Source organism: Phyllobates terribilis, unplaced genomic scaffold (assembly GCF_046119375.1).
Source record: "Phyllobates terribilis strain yellow unplaced genomic scaffold, ASM4611937v1 Scaffold_1__5_contigs__length_1240528914, whole genome shotgun sequence".
NCBI classification, from domain to species: domain Eukaryota; kingdom Metazoa; phylum Chordata; class Amphibia; order Anura; family Dendrobatidae; genus Phyllobates; species Phyllobates terribilis.
Window position 1 is genome coordinate 603507925 of NW_027362761.1, and position 16696 is coordinate 603524620.

General features: G+C 49.7%; 2 protein-coding genes across 2 annotated transcripts in view; both read left to right on the forward strand.

The window, feature by feature from the left end:
• The first annotated feature begins 441 nt into the window (after positions 1–441).
• Positions 442–16696, forward strand: part of LOC141151139 (uncharacterized) — a 108154-nt gene continuing 91899 nt past the window's right edge. Inside the window, exons 1-3 of the mRNA XM_073637035.1 lie at positions 442–965; positions 1285–1464; positions 2180–2303. Coding sequence (XP_073493136.1) covers positions 882–965; positions 1285–1464; positions 2180–2303 — 388 coding nt within the window. The 5' untranslated portion in view covers positions 442–881. The remainder of the gene's footprint in view (positions 966–1284; positions 1465–2179; positions 2304–16696) is intronic.
• LOC141165211 (uncharacterized) overlaps positions 4611–16696 on the forward strand; it is a 32191-nt gene continuing 20105 nt past the window's right edge. The window contains exons 1-4 of the mRNA XM_073650843.1: positions 4611–4724; positions 6124–6202; positions 7810–7907; positions 8030–8147. Of these exons, the coding sequence (XP_073506944.1) occupies positions 4611–4724; positions 6124–6202; positions 7810–7907; positions 8030–8147 (409 nt within the window). The remainder of the gene's footprint in view (positions 4725–6123; positions 6203–7809; positions 7908–8029; positions 8148–16696) is intronic.

Consider the following 16696-nt stretch of genomic DNA (forward strand, 5'->3'; position numbering starts at 1 on the left):
ATCAGCCAGCAGCAGGTTTCCGCTTCCCGCCATTCCGGTGAGATTACAGGGAGGGTTTGTGGTGAATCTGTGAGAGGAGAGTGTGGGGTGAGATCAGAGCTGTTCCTGTGGAGGCTCCTGCTCCATGTGACTGCGGCTCCTCAGTGTTGTATGGGGGATGTGCAGCGGCTCCTCCTCACCTCACCGCCCCCGCTGGAGGTGGAGTTACCACGGTGACCGCCCCCGCTGAAGGTGGAGTTACCACGGTGACCGTCCCCCGCTGGAGGTGGAGTTACCACGGTGACCGTCCCCCGCTGGAGGTGGAGTTACCACGGTGACCGCCCCCGCTGGAGGTGGAGTTACCATGGTGACCGTCCCCCGCTGGAGGTGGAGTTACCACGGTGACCGTCCCCCGCTGGAGGTGGAGTTACCACGGTGACCGCCCCCGCTGGAGGTGGAGTTACCATGGTGACCGCCCCCGCTGGAGGTGTAGTTACCACGGTGACCGTCCCCCGCTGGAGGTGTAGTTACCACGGTGACCGACCCCGCTGGAGGTGTAGTTACCACGGTGACCGTCCCCCGCTGGAGGTGTAGTTACCACGGTGACCGTCCCCCGCTGGAGGTGTAGTTAGCACGGTGACCACCCCCGCTGGCGCTGTAGTTACCGTGGTGACCGTCCTCCTACGAGGCTGATAATGAGCGGTCAGATCGGTGGAGGAGGCCGCGGTGGAGTTTGTGGCTTTTCCTCCAGATTCTTCCTGATAAATGTCGGATATTTGGGGCAGAATTCAGTGATTGTCGTTATATCGTCCCCTGTGATCTCCATCTTCTCCTTTATCATGAAGACGCCGGCAGGACGAGGTCCCTCCAGCTGATCCAGTGCTCATCCCTCCTTCTCCTGAATGACCCCGAGGATGGACGAGGACGAGACCACCAGAAGATTATTACACTTCACCCTGGAGATCATCTCCCTGCTGAGCGGAGAGGTAACTCCTCTACATTTCTATCAGCTTTATTGTGTTATGTAACAAGTCCGACATCGGGAAGAGGAAATCCAGAAGAGGAAGAGAAGGATTCTTTACTGTAAGAGCAGTGATTGTGTGCAGCTCTCTGCCAGGAGGAGTTGTCATGGGGATTCCCTATAAGAGTTGTAGAGGGGCCTGGATGTCTGTCCTGAGTGTAATAATATTCCAGGTTATGGCCCCAGATTACTGGAGACGGTTATTGATCCCGGGATTTCTACTGATTGTCAGATCTGGAGTCAGGAAGGAATTCTTCTCCCTAAGTGTCTCTCTCCATACACAGGATTACACAATAGTGAGGAAGACACCGGGGGAGGGTGTGACTCCCATCATCCATCTCCAGGAGTCAGGAGGGCGGAGCCTGGGCCCCATCACAGAGCCTCCCCCGCACCCCCCGATACATGAGAGGAGGAAGAAGATCCTAGAGCTCAGCAACAAGATGATTGAGCTGCTGAGCGGAGAGGTGACTGCTGGGACATTATACAGGACAACACTGGAGGATTCTGGGTGATAACCGGAGAGGTGACTGCTGGGACATTATACAGGACGGCACTGGAGGATTCTGGGTGATGAGCGGAGAGGTGACTGCTGGGACATTATACAGGACTGCACTGGAGGATTCTGGGTGATGAGCGGAGAGGTGACTGCTGGGACATTATACAGGAGAGCACTGGAGGATTCTGGGTGATCAGAGAGGTGACTGCTGGGACATTATACAGGACAGCACTGGAGGATTCTGGGTGATGAGCGGAGAGGTGACTACTGGAACATTATACAGGACAGCACTGGAGGACTCTGGGTGATGACCGGAGAGGTGACTGGTGGGACATTATACAGGACAGCACTGGAGGACTCTGGGTGATGACCGGAGAGGTGACTGCTGGGACATTATACAGGACAGCACTAGAGGATTCTGGGTGATGACCGGAGAGGTGACTGCTGGGACATTATACAGGACAGCACTGGAGGATTCTGAGTGATGAGCAGAGAGGTGACTGCTGGGACATTATACAGGACAGCACTGGAGGATTCTGGGTGATGACCGGAGAGGTGACTGCTGGGACATTATACAGGACAGTACTGGAGGATTCTGGGTGATGAGCGGAGAGGTGACTGCTGGGACATTATACAGGACAGCACTGGAGGATTCTGGGTGATGACGGTGTCGTTGTTGTCAGGTTCCTATAAGGTGTCAGGACGTCGCTGTCTATCTCTCCATGGAGGAGTGGGAGTATCTAGAAGGACACCAGGATCGGTACCAGGAGGTGATGATGGAGGAGCTCCGGCCTCTGACATCACCAGGTGAGAGGAGACTCTTGTTGGCTCCGGGGGATGTGATGACGTCTCTCGGCCTCGTCCTATAATAGATGATTTTTCTCCAGACTTGCTCTGGTTTTCTCTACATTTTCTCACAGCTTTCATTCCCTGATTATTCTCTTCTGATCTGTGAGTCGCGGTTTCTCCGCTGTCGTCTTCATCAGTCTTGAGTCTTCGTCTTCGGCGGCTTCTTTCAGAATCTTTCCCCTTCCTTAGAGCATCGGTCACATTTTGTCTGCAGATGTCCCAGCGCTTCTGTCCGTTCTCTCCTGTGAGATCTTTCAGTACCTGAGTCTGTCGTGGATCGTTACTCAGCAGAGTCGGGGTTAATTTACTGATGATTTTCCCCCTAATCCGCTGTCGCTCGTCCGTCCCTCAGAATCGGTGCCGGCTCAATGTCGTCATCAGTCGTGGTTGGGCGTCTGGCTCCTCCCTCTTGGCTGACACTTGTGTGATCTTCCTTGGTCTCCTCCGTTCATTCTTTTTTGTGACAAGTCACTTTCTCCGTACTGAGCACAAAGTCCTGGATAAATATCGGCATCGGACCGTCCCTCAGACCCCGAAACACGAGTCCTGACATGAAGATGGAGCGTGGTGGAGCCGATCACCCACCAGAGCCTGACATGGGGGCTCCAGCAGTTCTCCGGCCCCCGCGTCTATTCACCACTCGCTCTGCAGGCGGAGAAGCACAGAACTTTCCGTACTGGAGGAGAAGGTTGGACCACCGCGCACTCCTCTCTATAGGGTGTAATGTGTCTCCTGGAGGAGAGCGGCGATTCTGAGTACGGAGAGTTATAGGCCATGCAGTGCCCCATGGGAAATAAGATATGCAAATTTCCTTTTGCCAGATGCAGAGAACAGGGTCTCTAGCGCCACCTACAGGAGGCGGTAATCCTAGGAGTCAATATCAACGTTTCAACCCCGTCCCGATGGGGCAAATTTCCATTTTTTTCATTTTTTCCCCTCCCCTTCTTCTATAGGCCATAATATTTATATTTTTCCATCCACAGATGTTTGAGCTCTACTGTTTTTTACATGACAAATTGTGCATTTTACCGTATAATGTGCCGAAAAACAGGAAAAATTCCAGATGAGGTTAATTAAAAAAAAAAAACCCTATTCCACATTTATGTTTTGGGTTTTGTAACCTCGCTGTGAATTTCCAGGTCATTACAGTTACGGTGATTCCAAGCTTCCGGTATTTATTTTATGGGTTAAATATTCAGAACTGTTCCTGACACCCATCACTTTATCTTCCGTTATCGGAGCTGTGTGAGGGCTTCTCTTCTTGAATGGCGCACTGACCTCTTTATTGGTACCATTTTAGGGGTATCTGTGTCTTTTTGATCTTTGTATTTTCATTGCAGTTTTGGGGAGGTGTTTTTGATGTTTTGATGGTTTTTTCCTTATGGCGTTTACTGTGTGGGATAAATCCTGAAGGGAAAATGCCAAATTTTCAAAATGTCAAAATTTTTCTTCTCATTTTGGGAGACAAAGCAAAAATAATGGCGACTTCAACCTAAGATCCTATTCATACCGGGCTTCATAGGAAAACCATGGAGGCAGAGACGGGGGTCTTCTGCAGTCCCCCGGCAGTCATGGCAAACCGTTGTTGGGATCCTCCGATTTATTGACTGATTGGTAGGAGAATGGGACACCCAACCACATAAAGGGAACCTGTCATGTAAAATAACACTATTAACCTGCAGATGTTCCCTAGCAGTGTTCGGTTTCCAGTCATAGAGTTTCGGCCGGCTCAGCTACAGTCACTGTTGAGTGTATAGAGAGCAGCGGCTGTTACCGCGCCCCCCGGCACTGACTGACAGCCGGGTCTACATTTGAGCTGGCTATCAGTCAGTACCTGGGGGCGCGGCTTCAGTCTCTCCTCAGTATACAGTGAGCAGCGGCTGAATCCACACCCCCGGCACTGACTGACTGCCAGCTCTAATGCTGAGCTGGCTGTCAGTCAGTGCCGGGGTGCGGTAAGTGCTGCCGCTCTCTTTACACTGAGCAGTGACTGTAGCTGCTCCGGCCCAAACTCTATGACTGGAAGCCATGCTGGTAGTCTTGGCAAACCTTTGTTAACCTGTAGATTGGCCCGATGTCTGCAGGTTAATAGCATTGTTTTACATAACAGGCTCCGTTTAAATGGCACTGTCAGGCTGTCAGCAGCAGTGAAGTGGTTAAATGGCAGCAATTGGAGCTCGCTCCACATACATGCACCTGGCATGCTCCATGCATGAACACCAGATATCAGCAAGGGGTTAAAGAGTGTTATCACATGACATCAGAATGTGCGGGACGGGGTGTTCAGGCAGTCCGCTCTTCCTCTTCATGGGGTCTGATCAGAACGATATAAGAGGCCCTGCAGGAACATCGGGCAGCACAAGGGTGGTAATAATAAGTGTAAGTCTCCCTTAAAGGGATGTTTGTTCAGAAGAATATGTATTATGGAGCTTTTCTGTAGAGTCTGACCAGACAATCTCTCCTTGGCTCCTCGTGTGCATCAGTAAGCGCCCATGACCCCGGTGCCTGCTCTCTAGTTGTCCTTTCTACACATTGATGGGTGCTAACCGCTGCGTACCGAGTGCTCCCCACAACACCGTCCTTCCGGGTTCTGTGACTTCATCCCTCAGCTGTACATGTGCCCTTTTTTCCTTCTTCAGAGACAAATTCAGACTTTTACGCACACTTGCTGCCTATTTTAGTGTTTATATCGAGGCGGATATTGAGATTTCTCTCTATTTAAAAAATAATAAAAACGCAGTAACTCGTCTTTTAATAGGAGGATGTCAGGTTCTCTCCTCTTAGTGATCCCAGAGGATCCTGTCCAGGAGGGAGGCCGTGTCCACATGGTGACATCATGATCTCTCAAAAAGCAATCACTGGTAAATGGTAACCATCCGTCCCCCAGTCTCCATAATGGCGAATTAGGAAAGGAACCGATGGATGGAAATGTGGAGCTTTCTCCAGCTCCTCTGTGGTTCCATCCCTGGTGGAGATGAATCTTGGAGAAGTTGTGTTTCTTAGTACGGCTCCTTCATCTGACTGACGAGGGTCTTCTCCAGGGCTGTGGAGTCGGTAAGCCAAACCTCCAACTCCTCAATTTCCATGACTCCGACTCCCTCATACATGGCTCATGTTTAAGTGATAAATTTACTGTAGCACAGATTAATCTCAGCTAAAAGTCTAGACCCTTAGATCAGGAATAGGACAGACATTTGTGGGACATTTCATAACTTTCCCAAATTCTTATGAAAAAATATTTCCCACAAACTGCATTGAATTACTATACCCAATTTATTATATATTTTAGGAGTCAGTCGGTCCATTTTATATCGACTCCAGCAAAATGGGCTCCGACTCCACAGCCTTGGTCTTCTCTGTCCCTCTCCTCAGGGTCCTCATCCTCCGAGTGCAGAGCAGAGAGCATTAGGCTTTGGCCTCGCTGATTATCACTTCATACTTGAGGCCCACAATGTGCTGGGACCTCGGTACCGGGGGTGAGGACCACAACAATGTAATTTAGTCCCTGATACGTAAACATAGAATTACTGGTTCTGAGAGACGAGTCTCCTATATAGACAGATACACGGCAGGTCATGTATTCAGTCTGTGTGTCTCCACAGATGGATCCAGGAGGAGAAATCCACCAGAGAGATGTCCCCGTCCTCTGTATCCCCAGGACTGTCCAGAGGAGAATCACAACATCCCGGAGAGTCATCAGGTAGATGACACTGAAGTCCCCACAACATCTGACCATGAAGTGATGGGACCTGAGCTCATCTTACATTGTTCTTTTTAGGGTGAAGATCTGATTGATATTAAGGTTGAGGTTATACATGGAGCACAAGAGGCGACCGCAATATGGGCCGATCAGCAGGGTGAGGAGGGGAGACTGTCATGTCTGTTCTGTGGTCACCTACTACTACTCCCATCATCACATGACACAATCTGCAGTGTCATGTAAAAGTTCGGTCACCCCTGGTCAAAATGACTTATTGTGAACAGTTAAGCAAGTTGAAGACGAAATGATCTCTAAATAGCCTAAAGTTAAAGATGACACATTTCCTTTGTATTTTAGGAAAAAATAAGAAATATTGACATTTTTTACATTTTAAAAACTGCTAAAAGGAAAATGGGCTGATGTAAAAGTTTGGCGCCCTTGGAGATTTGTGTGCTCAGGTGACTTCAACCAAGGTTCTCAGACCTTACTTAGCCTGTTAGGGTTATGACTTGTTCACTATCATCGATAGTAAAGACCAGGTGATGCAAATTTCTTAGCTTTATAAAAACCAGCCTCCTCTAACATTGTGCCAAAAACAGCTGCCATGGGTTCTTCTAAGCAGCTGCCGAGCACTCTGAAAATGGTGGAGGCCACAAAGCAGGAGAAGACTATAAGAAGATAGCAAAGCGTTTTCAAGTTGCCCTTTCCTTAGAAATGGCAGTTACCAGGCACAGTGGAGGTCAATATAAGGTCTGGAAGACCAAGCAAAATTTCAGTGAAAGCTGCTCGTAGGATTGCTAGAGAGGCAAATCAGAACCCCTGCCTGGCTGCAAAAGACATTCACAAAGATTTAGCAGACTCTGGAGTTGTGGTACATTGTTCTACTGTTCAGAGATAACTGCACAAATATGGCCGTCATGGAAGAGTCATCAGAAGAAAACCTCTCCTGCACCATAAAATTCAGTGTCAAGTACAAAAGAACATCTAAACAAGCCTGATGCATTATGGAAACAAGTTCTGTGGACTGATGAGGGTAAAATAGAAAATGTTCAAAGGTATATGTGGAGAAAAAAGGGCACAGAATTTTAGGAAAAGAACATCTCGCCAATTATTAACCATGGGGGTGGATCAATCATGCTTTGGGGTTGTGTTGCAGTCAGTGGCACTGGGAATATTTCACGGGTAGAGGGAAGAATGGATTCCATGAAATTTCAACAAACTCTTGATGCAAACATAACAGCATCTGTAAAAACGCTGAAGCTGAAAAGAGGATGGATTCTACAAATGGATAATGATCCTAAAAACACGTCAAAATCCACAATAGAAGGCCTGAAAAGGCGCAAGCTGAAGGTTTTACAATGGCCCTCACAGTCCCCTGATCTGAACATCTTGAAAATCTGTGGCTAGACCTCAAAATAGCAGAGGATGCAAGACGACCCAGGAATCTCACAAAACTGGAAGAATTCTCAAAGGAAGAAAGGATGAAAATCCCTCAAATAAGAATTTGGCCAAAAAAGGGTTTACAAGCTGTGATACTTGCAAAAGGGGGCTACTAGGTACTAACCATGCAGGGTGCCCAAACTTTTGCATTATTTATTTATTTTTTGGCTAAAATACAAAGGAAATGTGTCATCTTTAACTCTAGGCCTTTTATAGATCATTTCATCTTCAACTTGCTTAACTGTTCACAATAACAGTAATTTTGACCAGGGGTGCCCAAACTTTTACATGCCATTGTATTCCGTCACTTTGTGTTTCCTACAGATGGACTCATGGAAAGAAATCCACCAGAGAGATGTCCCCGTCCTCTGTATCCCCAGGACTGTCCAGAGGAGAATCACAACATCCCGGAGAGTCATCAGGTAGACGGTGCTGAGCCCTGTACCGGATCTGTATATGGGGGAACATTTCTGATCGAGGTCATAGATGTCACAGATTTTGGTGGTTTCTTGTATTGTGCTGATTGTTACATCTGATATATCAGGAGGAAGATCCAACTAAGAATAAAGTGAAGGATGAGACAGAAGAAGAAGCGATGACGAGGGGGGATCAGCCGTGTGTGAATGACGGGAAGGAGGAGATTCCTGTAGATGTTTCCACAGGTGTGTAATATTGTCCAGTGTATAATAATTACTGGCTTTAATATTACTTCCATCCTTTACTTCCATATTGTTCTTACACAAGTCCCGTGCTGCCATATAAATGATTGAGCTTGTGATTCAGACAGAACTTCCGAGACAGATTCCCTATAATGAGGCTGATGGAGACATTGTGGACGCAGTCTGACCTGTGATTCGTCGGTGTCCGTCTTTTTAAGCGTGCATAAAAGCGCGGTCCGCCACAGCTTTGTGCACTTTTGAAAAAAAGGACAATGCTGATCAGAGCCAACACAGAGTCCAGAGTAACTCTGCTGCCTCATTATAATGAATGGATCCCTCGGGGGTGTCATCTGAAGCACGTATTTTGTAAATATAGATTGAAACCCCGATGTAAGTGCTCAGCGTAGAGCACAGGATAAATGTGATCCAAAATGCCACCAATAAAAGCTTCTACTCAACCCACAAAAAACAAGTCCCTACTCAGGTTCATCATCTGTAAACAAAAGTATAGGGGGCCTCCACATTACTGGTAGAACAAAGGCTCTGGAAAAGTGACGTGGCTCCCACTAAAAGAAATCCAGCAAAATCTGCGCTCCCAAATTCAAATACCCCCCTCGTCCTGGGCCCCACAGTGTGCCAAAACCACAATTAGCGTCCACATGTTTGTCATTAATGTAGATAGAAGAGCCCACTTAATTTCCAGGGTGCGTGACTCCATAAGCCCGAGCCGGGCATAATGTAATGGGCGCTACAAAGTACTGGACATTACAATGTACCAGTCACTACAATGTAGCGGCACTACAATGGCATATTTGCATTTTCACTTGGCAACATTCATTGCTGCTTGTTTCTGGAAAACATTCATGGAGTCAAATTCATCACTACACTAGATAAATTCTTAAAGGGGTATAATTTCCAAAATAGGGTCACTTGAGGGGGGATACTGCTCTTCTGCTACTTAGGGGCTCTGTATATGGAGTCTGCAAATTATTCTATGATAATTTGTTCTCCAGGAGTCAAATATTGCTCCTTCCCTCCCGAGTCTCGCCATGTGGCTAAGCAGTACTGTACAGACACATATGGAGGCAACATTTTTGTGGGAAAAAATTTAATTTTCATTTTTCTCTTCCATATTGCTTTCAACCCTGTAAAGCACCTAAAGGGTTAATAAACTTCTTGAATGTGGTTTTGAGCAATTTTGATTGGTGCAGTTTCTCAAATCGTGTCCCTTTTGGGTATTTTCTGTCACATAGGTCCCTCAAAGTCAAACATGATGTGGTCCCTAAAAAATAGGTTTTGTAAATTTTCTTGTAAAAATGAGAAACTGCTGATAAATTTCTAACCCTCTAATTTCGTAACAAAAAAATATATTTGTTTTAAAAATGACTCTGATGTAAAGTAGACATGTAGTAAATGTTAGTTTTACCACCAAAAATAGTTAGTAAATATCTGGTTTAAGGGCATAAAAATTAAATGTTGGAAGATTGCGAAATTCTCAAATTTTTTTTTTTTTGTCAAATTTTTGATATTTTCATAAATAAATGGAAATAATAACGACCAAAATGTACCACTAACATGAAGTGCAATGTGTCACGAAAAACATTCTCAGAATCATTGGGATGTGCGGAAGCTCCAGAGTTATTACCACATAAAGTGACGCTGGTCAGAATTGTACAATGAGGCCGGTTCATTAGCATACAAAGTGGCTCGGTCCTTAAGTGGTTAATGTGTCTTCAGTGCTATTGCCGTCTTCTAAGGTTTCCTATCTATCATGCTGGTAGACATACTGTGGACATGATTACTGATAAGAGATAAAGTAAATCCAGCTCACCTGTGTGGTTCATGATTGGAGCACGGGAGAAGCTTCTGATCAAAGCGTGATGAATAACCAAAGAAGATGTGGTGTCCAGCTCCAAGTAAAAACATGCGTTTAATTAGTCCATGTGTAAAAATTACATCCATGGGGCGTGGACGGACATGTGAGTGGAAGTGTGCTAGGAGAGCCCCTGGGATAACTAGCCTGCCGGAGGATCCATTGGTCCCCTAACTTAATAAAAAGCGGTACTACCCCTTCTATACACGTCCCAGCACTTACCGGTGTGCATAGGAGGAGCGATCATGGCCAGGGAAGCAGCAGCGAGACGACGGGGAGCAGCAAGAGGGAATGGAGGCACCCAAGATGGCGCAGGCTCCTCTGCAGCAGGTAACAGAACAGGGAAGTCAGTGGCTGCAGGCACAGCACTGAGGCTGGCTGGATTTGTTAGAGCTTCAGACACAGGAGCCTGCACTGACAATGAGGCACAGACACAAATCATTGAGGTGTCTAATCCATTCTCTGCGCTCTCAGAGGAATTCAATAACACTGCTGATAAGGTCTCTGCAAGTTCCCGTGCCTGCAGCCTCAGCCAGAAATCACTGCTTCCCACCATAATACAGATCAGAACATTAATGAGCCCACGATAGAGGATGTGTTTGTGGCTGTAACACAGTATGAAGCTGCTTTAGCCTCACTTAACAGTCAGATGGGAGAGATTAAAGAGGAACTTTGTTTTATGAGGCAAGGGCTACAAAAGGTTAACGACCGCACTACAGCAGCAGAGGGCAGAACCAGTGATCTGGAGGATAAACAGTCTCAGATATCACAGGACAGTCACAGACATGGACAACAGATCATGACCCTATTACCTAAAACAGATGATTTGGAGAACAGACTCCGGCAAAATAATATAAGAGTGATGGGTGTCCCTGAAAAAACTGTGAGCAATAATCCGAATGAGTACTTTGAGACATGTTTATGTTCTTTGTTTGGGGCTGATTGCCTGTCTGCCTTCTTTGCTGTGGAAAGGGCGCATAGGGTGCCAACCCGGCCGCTGTCACCAGGGGCCCCTCCACGTCCAGTATTAATAAAGCTGCTGCACTACAAAGACAGAGATGCCACCCTTAAGGCCGCCCGTGATAAAGGGGGCATCTCTATTAACGGCCGAAGAATTTCTTTTTTCCGGATTACTCCATTGAAGTTTCAAAACATAGGGCGCAGTTTCTTGATGTAAACTGAAGGCTGCGTAGTCTGCAAACTGTTACGGATCCGGGTGGTGGAACCTCTGTGCCGCGGTGCAAGGAGGGACCCAGAGGGGCGTGACTAAGTATCAACTCAGACCGACCCTGGTCGTACGGCGGCTAATGACTCCGTGACCAGGGAGGGACCGAGCAGAGGGACCAGGTGCTACTCTGGGGACGACCTTGTAAGAAAGCAGGTGGCTCCCATGGGTCAGCAGACTGGGACTGACCGGTATAGCGGATGGACACAAGAGGCAGGCTGGAGTCTCTGGATAGTTGACAGGTGGTCACGGCACGTGACAGCAGAGCAGGTTGAAGTCTCTAGGTAACAGACAGGTGGTCACGGCAAGTGACAGCAGGAGCCTCCAGGTAGGCTACGGCAGGTGACGGCCAAGCAGGCTGAAGTCTCTAGGTTAGCAGGCGGGTGGTCACGACAAGTGACAGAAGGAGCCTCCAGGTAGGCTTTCAGGTAACAGGCGAGTGCTCCCAGGTGAGCGGGCTAGCAGGCACGGCAGGTAGCAGGCTGGTAACTGGCAGGTGCTTCCTGGTAAGCAGGCGGACTTGCCCATAGACAGACTGGCGGGTAGAACGGAAGGCAGACTGTCGGGCTGGAGAGTAGTCAGGCTGGCGGACTGGAACAGTAGTCAGGCTGGCAACTAGACCTGAGGGCTGAAGCTGAGGTAAGTATGCTGTGCATCAACTTTTGCTCGGGCACCTCCATTTTGGAGGAGGTGCCTTATATATGGAAGGACCCTCGGCTATTGGCCGGGGACTCCTTAGGACGGCGCGCGCGGCCCCTTTAAGAGAGAGGGAGCTCGCTCGCCCTAAGCACAACAGTGCCCGGGAAGCTGCGCGCGCCGGCAGCAGCAGGAAGAGGAGCGCAGGAGGACGGGGATCGGGGAGGTGAGAGGGACGGCGTCTCTGCCTGGCAGGGGGCAGAGACGCCGATGCTACAGTACCCCCCACCTTTACGCCCCCTCTTTTTTAGGCCAGAAAGAAATTTTTCAAGGAGAAGCGGGGCATGGATGTTCTCCCTGGGTTTCCAAGTCCTCTCCTCTGGGCCAAACCCCTTCCAATCCACCAGAAAAAAGGTTTTTCCTCTTACCCTTTTTGTAGCCAGAATATTCTCTACCTCAAAAACGTCCTCAGTAGAAACCGGAGCAAGGGAAGAACCTGGATTGTTGGAAAATGAATTAAAGACAACTGGTTTGAGGAGAGATACATGTAAGGAGTTGGGAATCCGTAAGGTGGCTGGGAGTTTTAACTTGTAGGCCACTGGATTGATTTGTTTAAGGACTTCAAATGGACCGATGAACTGAGGACCCAACTTGTAGGAGGGTATTTTGAGCCGAACATGTTTGGAGGAGAGCCAAACCTTGTCGCTGGGACAGAATTGAGGCGGATCCAGACGTCTCTTGTCAGCATGTCTCTTCATCCGCTCGGAGGACTGAAGAAATGCAGACCTAGTATTCTCCCAAATGGTTGAAAATTCGCTGACCAGAGACTCCGCGGCAGGGTTGTCCGCAGAAATGGAGACGGGAAACGGAATCCGGGGATGTTGACCATAGACTATAAAGAACGGAGACTTGGAAGATGTAACGGGTCTGGGAGGCGGAACCTCTGAGCAACTATACAAGGGGGCGGTCCTTGTAAGGAAGCGGGTGGCGCCCAGGGAAGACGGGCAGGTAGTCACAGCAAGTGACAGGGACAGTCTCTGGGTAAACGGGCAGGTGGTCACGGCAAGTGACCGGGACAGTCTCTGGGTAAACGGGCAGGTGGTCACGGCAAGTGACCGGGACAGTCTCTGGGTAAACGGGCAGGGAGTCACAGCAAGTGACCGGGACAGGCGGATGGTCACGGCAAGTGACGGCAGAGCCTCCAGGTAGGCTAGCAGGCAGGTAGCAGATGAGCGCTCCCAGATGAGCGGGCAAGAGTCTCTGGGCAGGCAGGTGGTCACAGCACGTGACGGCGGAGCCTCCAGGTAGGCTAGCAGACAGGTAGCAGGTGAGCGCTCCCAGGTGAGCGGGCAAGAGTCTCTGGTCAGGCAGGTGGTCACAGCACGTGACGGCGGAGCCTCCAGGTAGGCTAGCAGGCAGGTAGCAGATGTGCGCTCCCAGGTGAGCGGGCAGAAGGATCCATAGACAGACTGGCAGGGCAGGTAGGCAGACTGTCGGACCGCAGGAATAGTAGCAGGTAGACACGAGACTGGCAGGTATCAGACAGGAAACTGGCAGGTAACTGGCAGGTAACTGGAAACGGGACCTGAGGGCTGAAGCAGAGTGATGAACTGTGCTACAACATTGCTCGGGCACCTCCATTTTGGAGGAGGTGCCTTATATATGGTGAAGTCCTCCGGCCATTGGCCGGGGACTCCTTAGGACGGCGCGCGCGGCCCCTATAAGAGAGGGGGAGCGCGCGCGCCCTAAGCACCGTGGCCGGGAAGGAGCGCGCGCTGCCAGCAGAGCGGGAGGAGGACGCCGGGCACGGAGCAGAGAGGTGAGGGGAACAGCGTCCCTGCCTAGCAGGAGGCAGGGACGCTGACGCTACAGTACCCCCCCCTTTAGGCCCCCCCTTTTTTAGGCCAGACAGAAATTTAGCAAGGATGAGAGGGGCATGGATGTTCTCCCGGGGCTCCCACGTTCTCTCCTCAGGACCAAACCCCTTCCAATCTACTAGAAAAAAGGTCTTTCCTCTTACCCTTTTGGTGGCCAGAATGTTCTCTACCTCAAACTCGTTTTCAGCGGAAACCGGAGCAGGAGGCGTACCTGTAGACTTGGAAAAAGAGTTAAATACCACGGGTTTGAGGAGAGATACATGGAAGGAGTTAGGGATCCGCAAGTTGGCCGGGAGTTTCAATTTATAGGCCACCGGGTTGATCTGATTGATAACCTCCAGTGGGCCGATGAACCGAGGCACCAACTTGTAGGAAGGAACCTTGAGCCGGACATACTTGGACGAGAGCCAGACTTTATCTCCAGGACGGAATTGTGGAGGATCCAGGCGTTTTTTGTCAGCGTGTTTTTTCATCCGCTCGGACGACTGAAGGAGTGCGGATCGGGTACTCTCCCAAATGGAGGAAAATTCGCTAACGAGAGATTCCGCAGCCGGATTATCCACCGAGGTGGAGACGGGAAATGGGATCCGAGGATGCTGACCGAAGACTACAAAAAACGGGGATTTGGAGGAAGATTCGCTCTTCTGATTGTTGTAAGAGAATTCGGCCCATGGCAGGAGATCCACCCAGTCTGAATGGTGGGCATTAACGAAGTGCCGGAGGTAACTGGTCAGGATCTGATTGATCCGCTCCACTTGACCATTGGACTGTGGATGGTAAGCGGAGAAGTCCAGGGTGACGTCTAGCAGTTTACATGTGGCTCTCCAGAAGCGTGAGGTGAACTGAACCCCACGATCCGACACGATGTGGAGGGGGCAGGCCATGAAGACGGAAGATGTGGCGGATAAAGTCTTTAGCCAGCTCGGGTGCAGACGGGAAGCCTGGCAGGGGAATGAAATGGGCCATTTTGGAAAAGCGGTCAGCGACCACCCAAATGACTGTACAACCGGCAGAGACAGGGAGATCAGTTATGAAGTCCATAGCTATATGCTGCCAGGGGGCAGCAGGTACAGGAAGCGGAAGGAGGCGACCGGCTGGCAGGTGTCTCGGAACCTTGTTGCGGGCGCAGGACACACAGGCAGAAACAAAGTCTATTACGTCCTTGTGCAGGGTAGGCCACCAGTAGTGCCGGGTAATAAGCTGGAGGGTCTTTTTCTGACCGGCGTGGCCAGCTAGTTTAGACGAGTGACCCCAGTGTAGGATCTTCTCCCGATCAGGTACTGTTGCGAACGTCTTACCGGGAGGGAGACGATTTAGACTCACGGGAGCCACCTGCTTTACTCTGGCGGGATCGATGATGTGTTTAGGTTCCTCCTCGAGATCAGACACCAGAAAGGATCGGGACAAGGCGTCCGCTTTGATGTTTTTGTCAGCCGGGCTAAATGAAGAACAAAATCAAAGCGAGCAAAAAACAAGGACCACCGGGCTTGGAGCGGGTTAAGTCTCTGGGCACTCTGGAGGTAAGCCAAGTTCTTGTGGTCAGTGTAAATTATTACCGGGTGAAGAGCCCCCTCGATCAGGTAACGCCACTCCTCCAATGCCAGCTTAATGGCCAATAACTCTCGGTCTCCTATAGAATAGTTGCGCTCAGAAGAGGAGAAGAGTTTGGAGAAGAAGCCGCAAGTTACCATTCTCCCGGAAGACGATTTTTGGGTAAGTACCGCTCCGGCTCCAGAGGAGGAGGCATCAACTTCCAGGAAGAACTGCTTGTTGCCGTCCGGGCGATGCAGCACCGGGGCGGAAGAGAAAGCCTGTTTTAAGGAAAGAAAGGCTTCCTCTGCTTCGGGCGGCCATTCTCTGGGATTAGTGCCCTTACGGGTGAGCGCGGAAATTGGGGCAGTCCGGGAAGAGAAGTGCGGTATGAAGAGACGGTAGTAGTTGGCGAAGCCCAGGAACCGCTGAATAGCCTTCAACCCCTCTGGTCGAGGCCACTTCTCGATGGCAGACAGTTTCTCAGGATCCATTCGTAGGCCGGTCTGAGAAATTATGTAGCCCAAAAACGGAAGCGAGGTCTGCTCAAAGAGGCACTTCTCATATTTAGCGTAGAGGTGGTTCTGCCTGAGCCTAAGCAGGACCTGACGAACATCCCTCCGGTGAGTCTGGAGATCCGGAGAGAAGACCAAGATGTCGTCCAGGTACACCACTACGCAGGAGTAGAGAAGGTCCCGGAAGATGTCATTGACCAACTCTTGAAAGACGGCGGGAGCGTTACAGAGACCAAAGGGCATTACCAGATATTCATAGTGGCCGTCCCGGGTGTTGAATGCCGTCTTCCATTCATCCCCCTGACGGATACGGACCAGGTTATACGCCCCACGGAGGTCCAGTTTGGTGAAGATTCTAGCCCCCCTCAGACGGTCAAATAATTCCGGAATGAGCGGAAGGGGGTATTTATTCTTCACCGTGATCTGGTTAAGGCCTCTATAGTCTATACAGGGACGGAGAGAGCCCTCCTTCTTTTTAACGAAGAAGAAGCCTGCTCCCGCCGGGGAGGTAGATTTCCGGATAAATCCCCGGGCCAGATTCTCCTCAATATATTCAGGCTTAGACCGGGTCTCAGCAGCGGACGATGGGTAAATACGCCCACGGGGAGGAGTAGTACCGGGTAACAGGTCGATTGGGCAGTCGTATGGTCTGTGAGGGGGTAATGTCTCTGCCTCCTTTTTATTAAAGACATCAGCATATGACCAATAAGGAATCGGAAGTCCAGGTAGATTGGCTGGGGTAGGAGAAGGATGGACGGGAACCAAACAAGTCTTATGGCAGTCCTGTCCCCAGCGAACGACTTCTCCGGTCTGCCAGTCAAGCATGGGTGCATGTTTCTGGAGCCAAGGTAGGCCTAGCAAGAGGGCGTGAGAGAGTCCAGGCAGAACATGAAAGA